This window comes from Pithys albifrons, chromosome 7 (assembly GCF_047495875.1).
Source record: "Pithys albifrons albifrons isolate INPA30051 chromosome 7, PitAlb_v1, whole genome shotgun sequence".
Lineage (NCBI taxonomy): Eukaryota > Metazoa > Chordata > Aves > Passeriformes > Thamnophilidae > Pithys > Pithys albifrons.
The window spans coordinates 21,458,531-21,481,776 of record NC_092464.1 but is presented as its reverse complement, the minus strand read 5'-3'; the positions used below and the strand labels follow the sequence as shown (position 1 = coordinate 21,481,776).

Below are 23,246 nucleotides of genomic sequence, written 5' to 3'. Positions count from 1 at the left end.
AGATTCTCTGAGGGACTGGCCCTCAGGGAAGAAGAGACCTGAATGCTTCACTCTGAAATATCCAACTGAAAGACTGCCTCTCCTGATCCATCCCCCTAGACAAGAAGACTTTTTCCAGTGATTTTTTTTTTTTTGCGCACTTGAAAGATTTTCAGAAGAGAGAGGTAAATATAGCATTCTGACCACAGGGACATATCTAATTTTATCTAGTCTAGAACAATGGTATATGCCCACCAAGAGTGAGAGAAATAGCCATATTTGTTCATGACACCAAATTGAGAAAAAAAGGAAGTGCTTGCAATGAACAAAAATATGACAGCTGTGGTTAGCTCTGAAGGAACTTGCACTCATATTGCAAACTATCAGAAGTTGCAGCTGTGATGTTTGGAGCCAGCAATGACATTCCCTAAGAGCCAAGCCCTACCTGACCCTACAGATCCTGATCAGCTGCTTAGACACAACCTCACATTAGCAGTCTGGGCCCTGTGCAGCATTAGGCTGCAGTTTACTGTCCAAGAATTAACAGAGGAGCAGTTCAGCGCAGAAAAGGAGTGCAGAGGGGGTGGGAAAGGAGGGAAAGCACAACAGTGTTTACCACGCAGGCAAATTCTGAAAAGCTTTGAGAGCTTTAGAAAAGCAAGTTAACCCAGCACCATGGCTACTGTATGGAGCTGATGTCATCTGGCTATGCATAAAAGCCTCCAATCTTTCTTCTTTTGTGCAGTCCCAGAATGACATCACCCCGAAGCACAAGAACGCACCTTTGTGCTACAGCCCCTCCCCTGCTGGCTCCTGCTACACATCCCACTCCTCCTGCATGTGTCCCTCCTTTACCCAGAAATGCTCCTGCATTCACCCCCACTGAATGCCAGGCACCACTGTCTGGCATGCGAGAGCCCTCTGCGAGCCCACAGGCACCAGCAGTCTGTGGTAGGCACAAGGAGCTCCTATTCAAACAGCTTATAGAATGCCATACACCTCAGCAACCCACGGTGAGGCCTCTGCAGCCACTTCAGCTGCTTCACAATGCTGTCAAATCTGAATGCTGTGAACTGATTAGACAGACAGGGCAACTGGAGCAATTTAATTATTTTCAAGGTTGGATCTCCTTTGAAGGGCTGTACAACGGCACACAATTTAATCTTGTTACAGCCCACTATTGCTGTTAAATAAGCAGAGTGAAAAAAATTGCACTTGTAACCTTGCTGATGAAGAAACTGCAAGCAGAGTTTTGCAGCTGTACAGTCATTAACAGGTTTGTTTATAACTGGCATAGTTTTTTTTCCTATTTAATAAGACACGTGACAGTCTTCATGACATGCAAAAACAAGAGAACAAACACCCAAAGCACATCCTGGACAATGTTATTTCACACAGAGAAGTGAGGTGGGGGGCAGCTGGAAGAAGACACCACCCAAGAAAACAAGTATTACTAAACAAAACTAGAGAGAAGCCTGCACAGAAAACACAAGTCTATAGATATAGAAATGGGGAAAACTGAGGGATGAATGTTCCAATTAGAAAGCCCAAGTCACTCATGGTTACCCTGTAAAAGCAGCTATCCCCTTTTCATTACACAAATTCTGGACATGCCCCTCATCTCTGTGCCCACTTCTGAAAAAGAAAGCATATTTCACTAACAGCTCTCAGTCTCCAACCAGATGACTTTGAAGGTGTACATGTGCAGGAACATCAAATGGAAAAGTATTTCAAGAATTATGAGGAAATGCAATGTTTTTAGAGCTGTAATGGGTTATTTCTACTTAGATGACAGAGTGGCATAAGCAGGGACTCCATTAAACATATAGGGAAGGAAACCTACTTTCCCAGAGGAAACCTGGCTAACTTACCATTAACATGCCACAGCATCTGGAACCCACTTCTAGCATTCAGTCCATCAGAATAAAACTCCACATGAAGGCTGGTCCCTGTAGTGCTCCCTGCCAGTGGAAGAGACTGGCCACAGAAAGAGCCTATTAGGTTGGATTGTACACCAGGCCCATCATAGAGCTGAAATAAAACAAAAGAATATGCCTGTGAGTAAAAAGCAGCTTCACAATTTTCATTGTTTTGTACAGGATTTCAAGGAAAAAGCAGCGACATGTCTCACACCCTTGCACACCAACATGAGCCCGAGGAGTGTGGAAAGATTTTGATTAAATAATAAGCAAATGTAACTCCAATATGTCTTTAACCTGGCTGCACGCTGTGTATAGTAGAAGGTTTGGCTGTTTCTGTTTTGGTGTGTATTGGGGGTTGCTGGGGAAGAAGATAGAGGGCAAGTGGCAATGAACTGAAATAGAAAGAAAAAGAGGATGTCACGGGTCTGATTTGCCCAGACATCTAACATGCTCAGTGCCTCCAAACCCCTTTGGTGACAGCTCTGTTTATGTCTTCATCTCTTTAAGGCTGCACCCAGGTAAAATCAGGACTGACTGGGCTTCTGATGGAGAAAACAAAGCAGTCAGCATCACAAGGGTCTCCCAAAGTAGTGAGGACAAGCTGAAAACCAAAAATAAAGTAAATCTTCAAAAAACCAAGGAAACTTTGTATGTTTATTTCTAGTTTCATAATCTTATGCTAGTGTCCTGCTTTGGAGGGAAACTGGACTAAGCCATGCTTCTGAAATTTGATCTCCTTGTCATATTCTATGTAAAAGTGTTTTGACAATCAGTGTGCTTGCAGATGTAGCCAACCTGAAAATCTTTCAATTTTGTCAAATAAAGGTGAGAAATCCTCCATTCTACTCCTAAAACATAACCACTCAAAACAAAACAAAACAAAACAAAACCCACAAAACAACTAAAATAACCCAAAACCAAACCAAACAAGCAAACAATCAAAACAAAAAAGTGCTAGGGAAATATTCCTGCACTTAAATATTGACATCTGAAGTTAGTCACATACTCACATTTAAATGAAAACACTTAATACATGTTTTGATGGGGTGCTAGTAGCTGTTTAGAGAGCTTTTAAGCCTCTTTATATTTCTTGTCTCCAAACAGGTTAAAATTGTCTTTCCAATTCCAATTTTCTAACTTTTTTCAAACCCAGTAAATAACACTGAGCATGAATCCATGTTCCTCACCAAATACCACAATGTCCCAATGTCATTTTTCAGGCATGAAGTGTACATTTTTGAAAAGCTGATAAAAATGAGACATTTTAGCTCAATTATCTTTGACTTGAAATGTCAGATTGCAGGTTGTTGTCAAGTTAGGAGTTGCTTTATTATTTCTACCTTGGTTACTATGATTATTAAAGTTTAAAAAAACAGCAGCCCTTTTGCTTTATTATCACTTTGTCACAGTTCATCCAATTTAGTGTCTCACAGGGCATATCTTCCTAACGCAGTCCAGCAAATTACTGGCACAGAAACCATGTCTGAACATTCTCATTGTGAATTTTTGGCATGCTTCCTTTCAGAATTTCAACAAAATCTTTGCTTTGTTCTGAAGCCATCACTGTAAAGTTCTTTCCATGCAAAGAATCAAATCTATGATCTCTAGAAAAACAGCCAAGGTTTATTTGGTTTTGCTCTCCATTCAAATCTGTTTCCCAAGTATCTTTGATTCCACTAAGAATTCTCCTACACTCAGCACCAATAGTATGGAAGTATATCACACCAAATGTTGATTAACCATGCAAGTGACTAATTTTCGTACACATTTTCTGGCGGGCTCACATACTGGAATGAGTAATTAAAGCCTCATCTTTTCTGTAGAAGATGTTGGTCTTGTAGAATTTTCAGAAATCTTGTTATTCCTTTAAAACGTGGCTGAGGCCAAGAAATCTACTCAAATGGTTTCAAATCCTCAAGCAGACAGTCTAGTTAAAATTATAAATAAATAGATAGATAGATAGATAGATAGATAGATAGATAGATAGATAGATAGATAGATACTTCTGCCAGAAGTGAGGCGCAAATTGCAGAAATAATTCAGAGGTAATATTACATGGTCTATTTTATGACTGGTATAATGAAAGGCTCAAAGTGTGCTAAGTGTATTACAACTTGAGAACTATCACTTTATTTGGTATGATTTCTGTTGGTGAAATAAGAAAAGATTAAATGTTTCTAATTGCAGATACATTTCTGTGGCTCTTGCAAAGCCTTGATGAGATGTGTTTGATAATAAATATCAACTTGTCATAAAGATTAGTTGTTAATATGTGGAATATCCATCAGGACCAGCTGACAGAAAGATGAGCTGTCCCGTGCCCAGCATTACAGTTATGACCTTTTTCCAAGCCAGGTTGAAAGATCTACATATTCTTTTAAGGCTTAAGATCAGCAAAGTGAAATCAAGTTAGATCCAATTACATTTTTTAATAGTACTACTTCCTTTGACAGCTTTGTGATATATACTACTCCTATTTCTGCAGCTTCAAGCCATGGAAATCTTACACCAGAAAAATATGAATGGTGAAGAATAAATAATTGTGGAGATCATGAATCCACGCTCTGCATAGAAGCAAAAACCATGTTAAGATATATATTCACAATCAGCCACTAGCTCTAGTGATTACAAATGAAAAACCATTCTAACAAACTATAGACTAAATCATACCCAGTAACTTTCAAATGCAACTGAAAAACCAAGCTTCATGAGTCTTCTGCAGTTTGATTCATCAAGGGAGTATTATTTTTATCTAAGACAGTGAATGTCACATTTCTGTGTAATTTCCTCTGAAAACGGTCTGTGAGTTTTTGAGACACAAAGAACAGTTACTATGGCAATCCCTTCATGCCGTGCTGCCCTGTGGGTCTGGGTTCAGAGCAGCCTTTTGCAGGGAATTTGAGTGCCTGGCCAGCTGTAACTCATTGAGAGAGGCAGAACCACGCTAGAATTACAGTCGGGTTTTCTTTGAGCTGTCTTTTATTTCTAAATGAAGGGAACAGCTGTGTGTTTTCACAGGGCATTTTGAACTTCCCAGCCTACCTTTTGCTCTCACACAAACACAGGCAAATGAAACTGAAGATGAACACAGCTCTCATGAGCTACAATTTCTCTCCTGATCTCTGAGATAATGTTTCTCTTGTAAGGTCCTGCTTTGTCAGCAGTGTTATCTTAAACTGCTGCAAATCGAGGGAAGATTCTTCTCCAGCTGGGTACTCCTCAGGATTGTGCAAGGCAATTGGATTTTATGGCACTCCTGTACCATACTGACTCTAGGCACTGGTGATTTGCCTCCCTTCCAGTTCCCTGTTGAGAAGAAACTTCTTGCTCCCCTTCTGTGCATATATTTGTTTTGTAATATATTTATTTGTTCAGACCTTTGAGCCTCCACCAGAAAATCCAAATGCTTCATAATGATTTTGGCAGACAATCGAACAGTCAAAACATGCAAACAGCTGGTGCACATGTTGAAATCCTTGGCCTCCCTCCTTTAACCAAAGCAATTGTTCAGCAGCACCCAGAACACTCCATTTTATCAGCCTGCACCCTAGCACTGGGACCAGGTGGGGATGTGGTACTTTTAGATTAATTATTAGCCATGGGCTCAATGACTGTTAAGAGAAACTCCTTATCAGGCTGCCTAGGAGCAAGCTTATAGGCTGACACAAAAGTAACAAGGGGAGGTACCAGCTTTCTAAGGGAAGGATCGAGCTGTGTGACTGCCCTACATTGAAGTGGCAGCTCAAAACCATCTGCTGTACGTTAGAGTGGGGCTGGGAAAGCAGGACTAGCCAAGGCTGCAGGAAGGGTTCAGCTTCAGTAGCTCTCCCAGGGGAGACAGCATGATCAGCAATATGACATTTTGACTTTTCTGACACTTTATCCTGGAAATATGCTGCTGACATTAAGAATGACGCTCTGGAGGCCACATCTTTTCACCCCTCTTTGGAGGAGAAAGCAAAGCGGCATGACCTGTGCCACAGAAAAGCTCATTGCCAGAACTGGAGTGAGGACTCAAGGACTGAACTGACTGGAAAATTGAGGTTCTGCTGCATGGAAGAAACAAAGATCTCAAAGAAATGAGAAAAATAAAGCCTGAACAGGTTCTATTTGGACATACTTGAAGTAGGGACATTTTTGTCCCCGAGCACCTTGCTAGGCTTCTTGCAAAGTAAGCCTTCCAGACAGGTAGTGAGACTCCATCTGTTCAGTTTTCCTGGAAGAAAACTGGAAGGTTTTTTTGAGGCAAAATGTCAGTTTTCTCTTGGAGAACTTTATTTCCATGAAAAGGCATGGGGTTTTTTCATCAGGAAAGCCGTTACAAAGGAAAACCCCATGCCTAATCTTCTCTGTAAAAAAGCTGCTTAAGTATACTAGTTAGTCATAGCACATAGTCTCGATGAGAGATGATGGAGTCTTCAAAGCCAAACTTTCAATTTCATATGAGGTGAAAATCTATCCTATGAATACTGACAGCTCTCAGTTTATTGTATTGTAAATAGTACTGTTACCAGAAGTCAAGAATTCATTATGACTATGAAAAATTATATAAATAATTGTCTAAATTTGCATCTTGAAATAAACTGTTTGCAGTCAGAAAGCCTTTTTATGGGGATCAGCAGTGACAGTCCTGGGCTGTATTTGCAGAACTCATGAAAGGATGCTGTGCCTTGGATCAGACAAGCAGAGCTGCAAATGTCACATCCATGGCAAAAGCTTCTAGGACAGTCTCCAAGAGCTTTTCTGACACAAAAAAAGTATCCCTTTCCTCTTAGAAGTGGGAAACCTAATAGGGGATTGTTTGTATCTAAATATCAGATGCAGTGATTACAAGTTTCTGAGTAGCTCTTCCTGAAAGGAAATGAAAGGAAATTTTGGAAAGGAAATTTTGATAGCATGGGAACAAATATGTTACCAGAAAACAAAATGAAGCAAAACCAAAATGAAGCCAAAACAAAATGAAGCCAAAACAATTCAATATAATTGCCATCCAAGTAATAGAATAGACTCAAAAGAGAGATAACCACTAATTGTTAAAACAAGAATTGACACAAACAAAATTAATTATTTTCTAAACAACATATTTACTTCCAGAAGAGCTAGAGTGCAAACTTATGAACCTGCAGGTCTGTCAGCCAGAGGAAAAAAAAACAAACTAAAGCTCCGGAATGTGACCCACTGTGCTAGCTGAGCACCACAGCAACATTGTTTCATAGAAACAAAGGCAGTTTAAGACTTTCAGCAACTTACTGCATGGAGCCTTGATACTTCTGAACAAACAGGAGAGCAAATAAAGTTATGTTTGTGCTTGCATGATGAGAAGTGTTTGCAATTGCCACTAGGAAAAAAACCCTCCTTAAGAACGCCTTCTAATTAATATTTTAATTAATTATTTAAATATGTTTATGCCCTAGATGATCTTTTAAATATCCTTGCTCTGACATTGCAGACAATTTTCTTGTCTCCACACCATTACATACTTTCACTCATTAGTCATTTTATTTTGTAGTACAATGGAGTTTGACATTGTGCATCACTGGATATGTAGGCACAGTAATTAATATCGCTGGGATTTATCTGACATGTGGAAATGCATAAATATCCAGTTTTTTAACAGTAAGAGTTTTACCTGAATCCATGTTTCATCTCATAACCTGAGCCTGAATAACTCAGAGCTCCTTGGAAGTTTCAAACAATGTTACATTCCAAATTAAACTGCTGTAATTTTTCTAAAAATTAATTTTTCACCTCTTACCTTACCACTTCATTCTCAAAGAAAACAAGGATGTTTAACTACAGTTCTATCCACTCATTCTTGTCTTTCTAGGAAAGGTTTATTTCTGCAAATTATAGAAAACCAGTGTTTTTCTTTAGCAATGAATGAATTATAAGACTGTAAAAAATGCAGGGTGTATCTTTGGATTAATTAAAAAAAAAAAAAAGGTGGTTTAGATATAGGAGTAGGAAACAACTGCTGTTTAAGAAAGGAATGCCTAGGAGACATCCACCTAGTTAGACCTGCACTCAAAATCTTATTTGTTCAGCATGGTATTTTAAATCCCCAAACCTCCATCAGGAGAGCACCTCCACCTAATCCTCATGCTGTCATGGACAGGACCCAAACAGGTCCCTGAAGTGTCTCTGCAGCCTTTGCTGACCAAGGTACTGCCTGGGGATCCAAGCCTTTGTGGCTGGGGGATCGTATTGGCCTGGTGATGAAACTGCAGGTATTTTGGTAGAGCACCTGCTTTTCTCAATGCCTCAGAAATTGAGGCAGTTCCTCTGCAGTGAGAATCCACTGATGGTGGAGAGAGCAGGACTGCCTTTGAGGTTGGGTCTATAATATTTCCAGTTATTATTCAGCACAAAGCTGCTGTTGTGGGAAAAGCTCCTTACAAAGGTAAGGGCCTGTGCCTGGGGACACGGCTCTGAAAAGCCCACAGTGATCAGAGAGCAATCTGCAGCACTGCTGACTCCTATGCAGTACTGAGTGCTGCTCCTTCTGTGCTTTGCCATTCCGGATGAACTCAACTGACAGTCTGTAACACCACCAGCAACATCACACTGACACCACCAGAGGCCAAAGAGGGCAGGATTGTCTCTGGGAACCTCCCCCCAACCCCCCCAATTAAGAAAAATTGCATCATGCATAACTACAGCAACTAAGGAGAGTTGCAGCTCAGTCTCAAATGAAGAAAGGAGAAAAGGGAAATATTCTTTGCACTTAGGCTTTCAGATTGGCCCATGGAACAATGAAAGGCAAACATAAAACCTTCCGCAAAGTCCAGTGTGGTTTTCTCTGAGCTGTCTGGGAGCTTCCCTCTGATGAGGGGAAGCTTTGACCGATGTAGGTGGGGTTCCTCCAGCCATACGTAATTTTGTATTGCGATGCCTGTGCTGAGTGGGATAAGCAGATAGTCTTAGAGATGCTGACCAGGTTTTCCAGCCAAATTTGGAATACAGAAGAAAAAGAGAGGAAGAGACTAATCCAGCTGCAACTAGATGAGTCCTAATTGCTCTGTTTCCAACAAGGGGCATGCACACTATGATCATATGGAGATATTTCATAGTCACTGCATTGTACAAAGCTTTATTTCTGAAGGAACAGGCAAAGTCACATTGCTCTGAGCTGGCAGGGTGTGGAAAACACCAAGACCATGAAGGTCTGACTCATTTTGTGAATCCAAAAGTGGAGTCTGTTCTGGCTTCCCTCGTGCTTGTTGTCATCTGAGGTTTCTATAGGCAATCCTAAAACCCATGCAAACCTCTCATCACTGCAAATTTAGCAGTCTTGAGGGGTGGGGAGGGGTTGCGTGCGTTTGCAATTTTGTTTCTACATAACCTTTCAAACCACGAAGTATACTTTGATTCTAGCAATACAGGCAATTAGGGGAGCAAAAGTCTCAATCCTGAGCCAGTCGTCTTTAGAGTGGGCAGCTTTGTGGCCTGATACTCTCCTTTTGAGTATCCAGATCTCTCAGTGAAAATCAGTGCATGGGCTAAGATTTTGTTGTATACCAATTGTAAGGTCTGCCATAGAAACCTGAGAATTGTCACTTTTATCCTTACAGTCTTATACTAAAGGACTTCTTGTGGAGGTCCATAACCCCCTGGAGGAATTCAGGGATGGGCTGGCATGCTGCCAGCTTGCATGGTAATATGCTAATGGATACCACTGCAATCTGGCCAGCAGGCTGTAATTTGATGTCTGTGTGCAGAACCTGGATGGGCATATTTCATATATCATCTGCTTCCCCAGGGCGGTGTACTACCGGTGACATTTTGTAAATCAATGCATGGCCATAAGCAAAGCCATTCTCTGTGCTTGAAGAATTCCTGCAGCACTTTAAAAAAGACACACTCATAAATAAAATGTAATAATGCTAATATTCTAATATGGTTGAAGCATATTTACTAATTACAAGAAGGAGTAAAACTAGAAACAGGATAAGATATTTTTATGTTAGGCTAACAAAAAAAAAAAAAAGGATGAACAGATGAGTGTGGGCAACAAATATCTAATGCAGTATTCCCAGATGGAAAAAAAGGATATGATGGCACATCCCTGGAATGCTACTGTTGTTGAAAAAAAAAGAAAAAAAACAAGGACATATCCTGTTAACACCATAAGGGAATAAAACAGTTCTCAGGAGCAGATGCCATATTAATTACTGTATTCATTTGATAATATTCCACATATAAGTGTGCAATGGTATTTTAACATCTGTGAGTGTAATTGCTGAAAGAGTCTGGACTGCTCAAGTACATTATCAGTAAGCAAGCAAGTGCTTTAACCCCAAGCGGAACTCTGTCCTGCCCTGCAGCAGAAGAAAGGCATTAGTTGTTATCAGGCAGTTGTTAGCCCCCGTAAGATTAGCTCAGTGATAATTCCATCTTTTACACTAGATCAAACTGCAGAGACCAAAGGGGTGAAGCTCAGAGAGCTCTGAAAGAAGAAGGTGATTCTTCATTAAAGATGGGGAGTTAAATACATGCTTGTTCAGCTAATAACCTGGTGAATGTAGAGGAAAGAATGACATTTCCATGTCATTGCCTGCAATATCTCACTGGTTACAGCCTGATGACTCCTCTAGAAAGGCTAATGGTAGGTTATTGAGCCAAACTACAGCATGCAATATAATTTAAAGACCATCCAATCAAATTAAAGTTAGTGCAGCATCACTAAGAACCAGTCTGTTATTTGGTATTTCTTTTATCATTTCCACTTCTGCACACGTCTTTATCAGAAGCAATTTATCTCATATTCTTGAAACTTTGCTGTAAAACTCCTTCCAAAATGTCACTTCCTATGAGCATTACTAGCAATGAGCCAGCATCCTCTGACAGGCCAGGAAACACTGCACATTGCTCATTTGTGGAGAAAGTGCTCATATGAGATTCATGCTAGAGACTGACATTATAAAGAACTGCTGCTTTGACTCCCTTACACACTTCTGCTTCTCAATTTCTGGCACCTAAGCCCAGGGGCAGAAAACTGCCAGAAAATCAGAAAAGCAGGGCTTTTTCCTTCCTACTTGACCCTAGTATAAATAGTTGAACATGCTAAAGTGGCCCTGCCCAGACGAGATTGAATCACAGTTGCTCAATGCTCCCTGTGGAGAGGGAATGCTGTTTACCATGAGTAACACTGCCCAGCTGGAGGAGTGGTGGCCTGGCTGACAAGAAGCATCCCATGATCAAAAGAGAAAAGGAAATATATAACACAGTACACAGCTGACTGCTCATTGTACAGCTGTGATTGCATTTCAATCTGGAACAGCCATGCATTGTACTTGCACTTCTTTGTAACACTCTGGACATTTGACTATATTTTCCCTTGTCCTGTATGTGAAACAGTTATTTGCTCTACAGGATGATAATATCTTTGGTAACTGACCATCACTAGGAATACTAATGTGTAGAAAGTTTTGGTTTTGTCATTACTCTACATATTTAATTTCTGGCTCATATATGGACTAAGCAAGGGAGCAAATAGCAAATTAACATATTATGTGTATAACAGACTGAAATAGTCACAAGGCAAAATGTTCTTATATACTGCATATGGTTTGGATCAGAGTGTAAGTCATAATTAAACACAAAGCTGAAGAACAGGCCCTTTTCCAGTAAAGAGTCTGGGACCAAAAACACAGTCAGCATGTCAGGTCCAGCAGTACTCAAGACTGTAGTTTCTCAGTCTACCTGTCCCCATGCTATGATCTTCTTCAAAATTCAGAAAGATTTCAAAAAAATCAGAGCTTTAGTTTGAGACATTTGCAATATCACAAAAATAACTTCACATGTACTAAATCTGTTTCTCACACTAACTTTTAAAAGTGTCTCTGCTATTTTTTTTTTTGGAACTGCCATTTCTTGACTGTAACCTGCTATGGTGTTATGGCAGGTCATGCCTCTGCCATAACACCTCTGCAACATTTAATCGTTCTTTTCCATCATGTATAACTCTCCTTACTCCTTCTATCATGAAAATTGTGATCACTGCCTAATCCAGCCTAACAGTTAACTCTAGTCCTTCCTACTTCCAGCCTCCCAGCAAGTAGCAGCAAATATTGTCACCAAGCCTGCCATCTGCTAGCTGCCACTGAGCACCATGCTGCTACTGTCAGAGCTGCCATAGAGCTACAAAGACAAATAGAGTGTTGCTGCCTGTTGCAAGAGGCTGAGATGGGACGGGTGCTGCCAGAAAACCAAGAAGGAGATGGGAAAAGCTCCCCAGTAAAAGAGCACTTAACACCAGTGGCCATTCTGGTTTGTGAGTGCTGCTACATGGGAACTGCCTGAGCAACAGCTTCCCATTTTCTTCAAGAAAATGGTGAAGGGCTCTGGCATATGGTCCATGCATCACGCACTTACACTACAGTGAACAGGATTATGTCTCAGTTAAAGTCAGCCAGACCATTAGATTTTTCCCATCTTAGGCCTCTTTGCAATAAAGAAATCTCAAAACTAGCATATGTCAGAAAAGTAATTTATTTTAGCTGAATAGATATGGCATTTCTTTTAATTAAAGTTTTTTCCAATTTGCAGTGGTGTCAGACTCCACATGGATTTCAAACAGAAAAGTCCCAAATATCTGCAGTCTGCTTAGAAAGTGAACTATACACTTGTTCCAGATGAATCCCCCTTTCACCTACATCACAGAGCACTCCCAGCCTTGATGACGTGCTCCCTTTTTGCAAGACACAGGGTGGGAGCAAACAGTGTTCAGTTCCCTGGCTGATTCAACCTTGTTCTCTTTTTTACACTATAGCACATATTTGTGCAGCATGCAACAACCAAATGAGAACATCTTTTCCAAGTGGTATTGCTTAATGGCATTTGGAGAAAGATTTTTTAAAATGTCACAGGAATTACAAATTAAAGCCTCCTTAACACACTTCCATGATTCTCTTTCTCTCTTGTATTTTCCTTTCTGTACCTCTTTCAGTCTGTATTTTCTTTGATTGAAGGCACTGAAAAGTTGTTAAAACAAAGAGTTCTCCCTGTCTCCTCACTCTCTCTGATATGTTTTATTTCTGTTCTTTTAAGTGACTTGGATCAGGTCCTTGCCTCTGGCATTATTCCTCCAGCCTTGACTTATGTCTAGAATAGTGTCTTCTGGCAAGTTTCTTGCTCCTCACTGAGTGGCTACTGTGTGCAGGGCTCCTGCTTTTTATGGATCAAGGGCTTAGGCATCTTGAGACCAGCACTGGCCTCTCCACTTGGCTCCAATGTTTCTTTTTCAGTCTCCTCACAAAAACAAACCAGAGTTTACTTGTTCTCAATATAGTGCTCCTTTGTTTTATTTTCTTCACATGTCTGTGCTTTCTTACCCTTCCTGGGCACAGAGGAAGAAAGCTGGGAGAACACCACTTTTGCCAGTTTATTACAAATTTAGAGCTGTGAAAGCTGCTATAGTAAGGAGGTAGATGGAGTGAGGGAGGACATCTAGAGGGAACAGATTAGTCCATCACCAGGCCCGTTGCTGAACCTTCTGCAAGGCCTCAGTGTGAGTATCTCCAGAAATACAGCGACTGTTCCATAACCCTCTTCCTAGCTGTAAGTAGTCTTCTCTAACACTTCTCTAAACTTCACTTCCTCTTGTGCAAAAACCTAAATAGAGCACAGCAGCTACATGATGGCACCCTGTACAAGGGTGGGATCTGAAGGATGGATTGGTCCAGCAAAACAGCAAAATAGTAGGCAGGAAACAATAACCCACAGTATAGCAGTGATCATAACTACACTCTACTTCCCACAGTACTAAGCACAAAATTGAGAGAAAATATCTTTTCAGTTGTCTTAGAAAATTTCGAGAAAATATCTTTTTTGTCCTAAAGATATTTGTTTTGAGGAAATTAAAATAAAGGGTACTTGGATTTAGGTTGACTGGATGGTTTAATTTGGCTAAAAATATCACATTTCTTTTGTGGATGCCTTAATCTTCTATCAGTCCCTTTAGAAAGGCAGATGAATTATGAAAAGAAAAATATATAAACAGGAGACTCTGCAACCCTTTAAAAATATAGAAATAATACATATTAAAGTTTTTGAACATACCCCACTCCTCAGATAAAAACAAGAGACAAATAATTGGCCTCATTGCCTTTTTGCAGTTACTAATCCCAGGATTTCTTCTCTACGTGAAGCTGGAATCATGGGAACTCACTTCATCCATAAAAGCCTGTAGCAAACCAAGGCACCTGCAAAGGGATTCATCTTCCCAGCTGCACACACCTGTCTAAAGGTGGCAATGCTTCTCTCCCTACTGATCACAGAGGAAACAGGGTCAAATAATTTGGATTTTATTCTTGAGTTTTAATGGTTAAATTTAGATAAGATGAATTTCCCCTTGTTCCTCTGCATCCTTATTATTTTTCTTTGTTAGTGAAGACCTGATTTTTCTTTTTTCTAGAGTCTGAGTACTTACCTTCAAGAAGTCACGATTACAGTCCAATCCATCTTCTAAATCAAAGGCTGTGAAGCTATAGTTGAGAGTGTTCCCCTTGGTAGTTTGGATAGTCCAGGTGCAGTGTTCATTTAATGGGTAATTACTTGGATAATCGAAACTTTCCAATATGCCATGGCTACGATTAACAGTCAGTACTTCATGGCAAACTGAAAGAGAAGTGATAATAGATAATATTTGTGCAGTGATCCAATAACTCAAAAAATTACTAATTAAAGTTACTACTAGTATTACAAGGAGAGAAATAATTTTATTCAGATTAGAGAAGTCATACAGAAAGAGAATTTTGACCTGCTGAAGAACATATTGTATATGTTTCAAACAAAATCCAGACTTTTCAAACTGGAATCTGTCAGCGTTATTATGACCTCTTTTTTGAAACTTCAGTATATACTTCAGTATAACATCAGTATATAAAGTACGTATATTTTTTGGCAGTTTTCTTTAATTATAGATACATGGTTATTCCTGAAACACATTTTGATAGATAATGGCAGAAATTTGCCCTGTCATTTGAAACAATTTGGGGAGGATGCTCAACAAGGATGGACTAAAAGACTGAAGTGGTTTATTTCAGCAAACCAGGAAAAAATTATAATCCCTGGTTAAAACAACAAATGGAAAGTACACTACAAGTATTAGGCTTTCTAGCTCCAGGAACAGGAAATGATTATGAATTTTTTTAAAAAGGAGCCATGATTTTCCTTGTGAAACATACAATAAAATGCTAGCATAATAATTGGACCCTCACCTGGAATAATAAAAGCTTTCCTTGAAGTGTAAAGAAAATAAAAATAAACTAAACTAGATAAAGAATTAAATTACAATTATGGCACCAGGGAGCTCATTTACCTGTATCCACCTTTTCCTAAAGACAGAAATATCAATGTGGGCAATCCCTTGTCTTGAAGCATATGATGTGTATCAGGAGCAGAGCAGTGCAATGCTCAGAGAAATGGGCAGGAGGAGGGGCGCGGGTCAGGTTCTTTGCTTTGTACAGCAAATCTGCAGTGTTTGAACAGCAGAAATAGCTGAAATTCACTTGTATAACTATTCTATTATCTGTCACCAAGTGTAGCACATATACCTCCTGCACATTTTTTTATTCTTTCCAAACAATTTAAAGAGCAGCAAGGTCTGTGTTTTTAGTACTTCAAAATGCTCAGGATACAGCTGAAGGTCAGGGTCAGGTAGAGTGGAGCTTGCCTGCAAAGTGACACTGAAGCCTACAACTCTTTGAAAGGACAGACTGAAGAGCACAACATGGTTTTTGAAGAATGCAAGTGGGGTAAAATCTGCTACCCCCTGCCACCAGGATTTTATTAGGAATATATCAGACACAAAGGTGCCTTTGAATTTTGACTTGATACCATGTTTTTCTTTGCAATGTTTTCCAATTCATCATTACATTTCTTTCATGTACATGTAAAGGTATCTGGCATCTAAGCATCCTTCTTTTATACCATACTGCCTACATAATTTTAGCTTTTGGGCAAGCTATTAAAAGCTTCCTCTGATGCATCTTCAGGAATTAAATATGAATGTAAATCACATTATCTGATCTCTCAGGTTCTACATCTGAGTGCTTTGAAAGGGCTCTGTTTAATTAATGAAAGGGAGGGGGAACCTCTTCTAATGTATCTTCTTGACATTGCAGTTTGAAAAGTACATGGTAGATGAATCTGTGATATCTGTAAGGAATTGAGGAGCCAAAGCTTCCCCAGTCGTCTAATTATTGTATGAGTCATGTGTGGATGAGTATCTTTGGTTTTGCTGTAATCCATTTACTATTGTTCAAACCTAGGACAACTTAATGTCTATAAATCTACAGCAATCCTTATCACTTGGGCAGGTCATATACAGGGTGCACAAGATGCTTGCAAATCATTTTGTACAGTGAAGTTATGGATCTTCCAATGGGCATTTAACCATATAAAAAGCATGAAGTGTATAAGAAGAAAAGTAAATGCTGGGACTATATTCAAGATTAGACTCAGAATAAATTAACTTTAATTTGTCATGTGTCTTCATGGATTTTTCTGCAGATGTTATTATTTGGATATTTCTGGTGTAGAACTATTTTACAAAAAAGTGTTTGCAGGAAAAGTATGGCCCTTACCACAAGATATAAAAATGAAACTTTTTTAAGTGTTCCACATAGGCGAAATTATCCCAAGCACCTATAAAGATGCAGGAGGGCTGGCAGGAACTCAGTTCTCCTTTGCTATCCTGCCTCACAAGCAGCTAGAAGCTCAGAGAAGTTTGCTAAATCTGCCTTCTCCTTTTAAAAGGCAGGAGACTGGATGAGCAGAAGAGCAAGAACAGTCCAATCTACGCTGTTATGGACATCCAGCACTCATTATTCTGAGTAAATCTGGGGTGCTAAGTGCCACTGGTGCGGGTAACAGAAGCAGAGACACCTCAACAGCTGTTTTCTAAGAAGATGAGAAGATAACCCCCATCACTGGGCAGACAATTTTTAGCTCTCTGTGTTCTGTAACTGTAGCAGACTAGAGAATCTGGGTCAGTAATATGCTCTACACATTGGATTCTGCTTATGAATAGGTAAGATCATGGGCTGCAAGAAGTTTTATGAACAACATGAACTGTAGAAACATGTTCTCATCTTCTTTTACTTACTTACCCTGTTTGTATTTGGCTAAGAAACCTCCGCCTTGCAGACTGCCATCTGTCCTTAGTTTTACATACATGGTGTCTCCACTGGAACGGATGAGTTGTGGTATCTGATTCCCACAAAATTTACCTAGCTGTCTAGCATTACTGCTGTTGCCATCATATATCTAAAAGAAATTAAAAAAATAAAATAAATCTGAGGGTATTAAAACCCCAAGTAATTTCCCCCTGAGAAATGTCTGCTAGGGAATTGTTACTGGGTATACAAGAGGTTAAATTGTATTTCTGCACAGAGGAAGCCTGACAGGCATTTCAGAAACAAGAAAATCAGTGAAAAACAGGAAGCCAGTAACTGAATACTAGTGGGTTTTGAGGGGCTTGCTCATCAAGAGGGGGAAAACTACTCTTCATTTCAACTTTATTAAAAATATTCAAATAATTTATGCAACCATTCAAATATAAAATTTGAGATTAACAGTAGGGTTATTGACGCTGCTGTGCTTTTTTCCATGTAATTTACTAAGAAAGCATGCTAAGGTCTTGGTTCAAAACAGAGCACATTTAAAAGATAGTCAGATTCTTGTTTCAATGGCCTTTCTATCTAGACATAAATGCTTTTCTTACCAGCTGCTACACAGAAACACCACTGCCTTGCCCCTCATGGCTCTGTGGTATGAAGGTAGCATATCAGCATGGAGCTTTTCTGTTCTGGGTCTGTTCATCTAGTTACCTTTGAAACCAAGGCTCTGTGTTTTCCCTTGCCTGTGTGCTCATCATCCCGCCTACAGAGCAAAGTATCACTGGGTACACACCGCAAGGTAATCAAAGTCGCACTTTGAGTGATGCTCTAGATGGAACTGCTCAAACTGGATTTCAAATGGGCTTCCTCGGCTTCCTCTGAGGAACCAGTAGCACTCTGAATTGTGGTAATATGGCATAGGGTAGTTGGGAGACATGAAGATGCCAGAAGCTGTCATCAAAGTCCCACCACAACCTGAAAATGGCAAAGAAACCAAAGCAACATTTAATATCTAGAGGACTAGAGAACTTGACATGGTGTGGGAGATTCTCACTATTGACCTCCTTCACAAGCTCTGAACATCTTCAGTGATGCCCCAAAAATATGCATCTAGCCATCAGTGTTGTAAGCAGAAGAGACCCCATAGCACATAGAAATATCAACTACCTAATTTGAAAAGTGCTTCTGATAGACAGTTAACCTTCAAATAGAAACCTCTCCATTAAAGTCTGGATTACTGCTTTCCTAAACATATGAGATAATTGATGCCACATTTTATCTGGTGAATAGTATGTCCTTCCCTGTAGTGAAAAAGAAAGCACAAGGATCAAAGTTGGATCCTTTATCTTAAGAACATGCATCTATGTTGCTATATAATTAGAGGACAGATTTTAGAAGATGGAAAGCAGAAAAGATGGGGGGGAAACGGTGAGAAATTAAATACAAACAAATGATCAAAAATGAGATGTGTAAAATAGTTCTGTACTTAATGCAGTCATTTTACCTGCTGATGTACCATCCCACTCTGCTGAAAATCCCTTTCTGGTGCCGAATACATCACTTACGAACTTTATCCACAGCTTGTTACCATGAGAGATTATAACAGGAGGCAAGTCTGTACCACAGTATTTTCCAAGAGAAGGAGAAGTTTCATAGCCTCCATCTCTAGAATGACAGAGAATAAAACCTTGGGTCAAATAGGGAAACCACGAGAAATGGTAACAAATCAAAAATATTGGGATTCTTTCAGGCCTGGGAAAGCCTAATCCTGGCTCTTCATCTTTCACAGCAATATCACTACCAAATACAGGAGAAGCACTGCTACTTGCATTAAGAAGCCCTGCCAAAACCACCTGCTTGCTGGGTATGTCACGCTCTCGTCTCAGCAGCCTGTCCAGAGGGGGTCAACACAGTAACAGGCTCCAAAAGTGTCTCAGGTAGACTAGGTGCTGCAGCAGGCAGGACCTCTATAGTCTACTAGGTGCAACCAAAGCTAATCTTCTAAACTGAAACATCTCACTGCTCAGCCTGGAACAAAACTAGATGAGTTGACTTATTAAAAAAAAAAACATGTTATTTGTCACTACACAAATGGGAATTAATTTCTGAATTCATTTCACTGACATGATGTGCATTTTTAAATATTTTCTGAGTCTTCTGAATTGTTTGTACAATCTTATTTTCCTATTTTTAAAATTAAGTATTAGTTCCAGTAATAATTTTAAATACTATAATCAAGATGCACAGCTAATGTTCTGCTTTGCCTCCTGCACACCTGTTGTGGAAGTAAAAAAGATGATGATAACTTGTTTATCAATTGCTTTCTCAGCTTATCTTTAAACACTTTCCTACTACATACAACCTCCAGGTCATTAGGACAATAATAAATACATTTATATATTGGTGTGATCTTGATATGATGCTTTTTAAGTGGACAGCAATATTCCATTTACATTTTCACACATTTTTACCTGCTTTCGAGAGAAATTTCTGCTTAGACCTTGCCACTCTTTTCTTGTCATCTTTCCAGCTTAAACTGCTTGTTGCTGTCTCATGTTACTGGCAGTTGAAAAACTGTGCCAGAACCTTCCCTCTCAGCCTCTGCAGCTGTGGTCAGATGAACAATTTTCTTAGTTGACTGAATGCAATTTATCAGAGGACACCTCAGGACAAGAAACCAGAATGGCACTCCACCTAAGACTTATCTTTCATGGTATCAGGTTTGATGAGACACTCTGGAAATCCAGTTATGGCAGCAGCAATGTGCTGAATTGCACTTGGCAATGTTCTGGCCATATTTTAAAACCTGTTTAATGCTGCTGAGCTCTTCACAGTGAAAACAGAGTTAGATTTATGGACCAAATGAATGTTTTCAGTTCTCAAGGTGAAAAAAGTGAAAAAAGTCATCCATTACAATTCAGGTTGTCCCAAATAAAAGTGTTAATCATTAAAATAAAGTTAGATTAAATTTAATCCTTGATTGTTGTTTTAAAATGAAAAAAATGAAACACTTTACTTAGAAAATATTGAAAAAGATTTTCAGGTTTTCATAACCTTCTCCAGTTTGTATGTACAGCTGAAAAAAACACAGCTAATTCAGATGGAATTCAGAATCTTAATACTGCAACTTCAGCAAGCAGATTGTCGTTTGGTTTCAAAAAACAAGATACTACTTACCAAGGAATAACCCATACAGAATATCTGGTATCATGTTCAGAATGAGCTTCATCATGGTGTTCAGTGAGGTAATGGAAACTCATAGCATGCTTAGAGTAAAACTGACACTCTGCAGACATGGTTCATCCAGAGAGTTAACTCATGAGGACAAAAATGGGTTCACCAACCCTGCAAGGTGCAAATCCCATCTACAGCCACACAGCAGAAAGGACATGCACTTGGTGCTGCTGTACTGTAAGCATACGTGTAACCTTCCTGCATTTCTTCTGCTTGTCTCTGTCCTATAAAATTTCCTAGAAAGCACTGGGCTAGTATCCTAAGTTTAATGGTGATGCCAGTGTAGACAAATATAGCAGATGATGTCCATGTTCCTCATGTTATGTCCCAGAGTAGCTGCTGTCTAAAGACTATAAACATAAAACAGAATATAGAATCAAAAAACATAGAATAATTTGCTTCTACAAGGATCTGTTCCATGATCTTCCCAGGCACAGAGGTAAGGCTGACAGGTCAATAGTTCCTAGGGTCCTCTTTTCTACCCTTTTTAAAAATGGGTACAATGTTTCCCCTTTTCCAGTCACCTGAGACTTCACTTGACTGTCACAATTTTTCAAATATCATGGAGAATAAGTCACAAAACAGGCAAAAAACTTCTTTGTTTCAGCACTAAGGAAAACCACCCTAATGTAGTGCATGGAAACACAATTCACATACTCCACTTGCTCTCAGAACAGGAATTTATCACGTGGGAAAGCTGACAAAGGAGCAGGATTAGAGGAGGAAAAGGTAGCCTCTCTGGTAAGTCCTTTTCCCACATTGACAGCACATATGTATACTTAAAACTAAAGCTTGTCAACATACCTAAATGGATTTGAACAACTTACATGGTTATCAGTAACAAGGACAAGAGAAATAATTAGCCTTGCCTGATTTCTACATAATCTTCTGTACAGCGTGTATTCCCTTCCAGGGTGAAGTCAGTGAAGTTCAGCACAATCTGTCTGTTTATTCCCACTGTGATAGTGTATATGCACTCAGTCCGGACAGGGTAGTTGCTGGGATAGTCTGGAGATGTTACCACTCCAGTTTCAGAACTGTAGTTGTGTGAGCAAACTTAAAAAAGAAAAGAAAGAAGGATAAATTAATTTAACATGTATACTAAATTAACAGGAATTTTGTATTTTTAGCAGACAGAGAACCAAACATCCTGAGCATTATAATTCTTCCTAGACTCATCTTACTGCTGAACATCAACACTATAAACTAAAACCAGAATCCAGCTGTATCATGGAATTTCTTACATTTGAGTTGATTTGTCCAGCTTCTACCAGAACACTGTGTCTGTAATAAATAGGCAACATAAGAGCGGTTGCAGCTGCCTGAGTTGGATTTGTTCTGAAACCCAGGTAAGCAGAGAAAGGAAGCTGAAAGCGATTTTTTGCTGAACACAGAATGTAGGAATCCTGAATGTCTGAAATGCAGTGGTGGTGGAAACTGAATATAGTCTCTAGCTATGTGGAAAAGCTACATTGTTCTCAAGCATTCCCCACGATCAAACCTGGTAGATGGAATTCTATGTCTAAATTTCTTATTCCATTTTCTGGGCCATAAGTGACAATCAGTTGTAAAGCAGTATAATCCTTAGACTTTGAGGACAAAGCAGTTCAACTTAAGGTCCTATACTGAAATCAACTACATGATGTTTTTTGTGAGCAATGTAGAAGCACCTTGGTACTCTGAGCTGGAAAGAAGAAAAGAATGTGGACTAATGCTGAGTCAAAACCGAAGCAATAATTTAAAAGAAGTTCTTTTGAAAGCATGGCCATAAGGACTAGGAATAAAAGCATTTGCTATACAATCATACATAAGACTTGGTTTGGAAAGAACTGTTGTCTATTAGCTGATCACAGTCAATGAGCAAAGTTTGTGATCTGGCTGCAAAAAGGGCAAGAAGAAATGTGAACTGTGTCAGGTGTTTTCAGGCAAAACAGGAAATCTTGATGCCACTTCACAAAGTAATGGTGACACTTCACTCATAAAAATGTGGATAAACATGGTTACTAATGTTCTGGAAACCAAATGAGAACAAGCAAGACAGCGATTGTGGAGATTACTGGGTTGGTAGGCAAGAAACACTAGAAGAGCTTAACTCGCAAGTGCAGATAAACATCCACAAATATGAAGAAAAGAAAAATAAAACACATTCTCAATGACAGTACAAGCTCTGAAGCTACAAAATGTCTATGAATATGGATACACAAAAATTCGGAGAAAGTTTCTATCAGGAATTGAATTTCTAGAGCAATTATCCAACCAACACAACGGATGAAGAAAGGAGAAAAAAATCCACAGTTTTTGAGATATAGTTTGAGTAATTTAAAAAGGGTTTCACATTATGTAGCTCTTGGGGAGGAGGGGAAATAAAAAAAAAGAGCACGGTGCATAATATTGTGATCTGTATTTGATGAACCTGGAGACCCATTCTGGTCCTCCATTCCCCCATTTCAGGTCCTACAGATTGCAAGTATAAGAAATTAAAGTAGAATTCCTCAACAGTTCCTATGAAATAGACAAGTTTAAGCTAATTATAAGTACAACTGAAAGAGCAAGCAAAATATTATTATCAACTCTATTCATTTAGGCTGATTGCCACAGATCTCTGAAGTCTGTTTTCTAACACATCACAGCTGCAATGTAGTAATACTTATGCTTTACTCTTCAACTGCATAAGAGTTTAGAGGGAAGGGGAGAAGTTACAGTTCAGGCTCTTTTTGTCTAAGGTTTCTCATTTCCATATCTGTTCTCTATCTATTCTAAATACTAAAACACTTTCGCTTTTAATGCTGTCTTTTTTTATGATTTTTTTTCTGAATTCTTCGTCACCTGAAAGGCCTCTGTTGACAACATTTTCTGGGGCACGAATACCCCCAAAGCTACCAGAAGCTACCAGACTCATGTTCCTAGTTCATCACAAGGAGAACAAAGAAACATGACTCAGAAAAAGGTTAATTTTCTGCCATTGGGCTGTACTTTGGTGTTGACAAGT

At 39.3% G+C, this 23,246-nt stretch overlaps 1 protein-coding gene across 1 annotated transcript in view; it reads right to left on the bottom strand.

Moving 5' to 3' along the window:
• The window catches only part of CUBN (cubilin), a 140,806-nt gene that overhangs the window by 85,398 nt on the left and 32,162 nt on the right, over positions 1 to 23,246 (bottom strand). Inside the window, exons 23-28 of the mRNA XM_071560397.1 lie at positions 21,127 to 21,313; positions 18,528 to 18,688; positions 17,817 to 17,998; positions 17,015 to 17,171; positions 14,332 to 14,519; positions 1,851 to 2,010 (exon numbers count right to left, since the gene is read on the bottom strand). Of these exons, the coding sequence (XP_071416498.1) occupies positions 1,851 to 2,010; positions 14,332 to 14,519; positions 17,015 to 17,171; positions 17,817 to 17,998; positions 18,528 to 18,688; positions 21,127 to 21,313 (1,035 nt within the window). The remainder of the gene's footprint in view (positions 1 to 1,850; positions 2,011 to 14,331; positions 14,520 to 17,014; positions 17,172 to 17,816; positions 17,999 to 18,527; positions 18,689 to 21,126; positions 21,314 to 23,246) is intronic.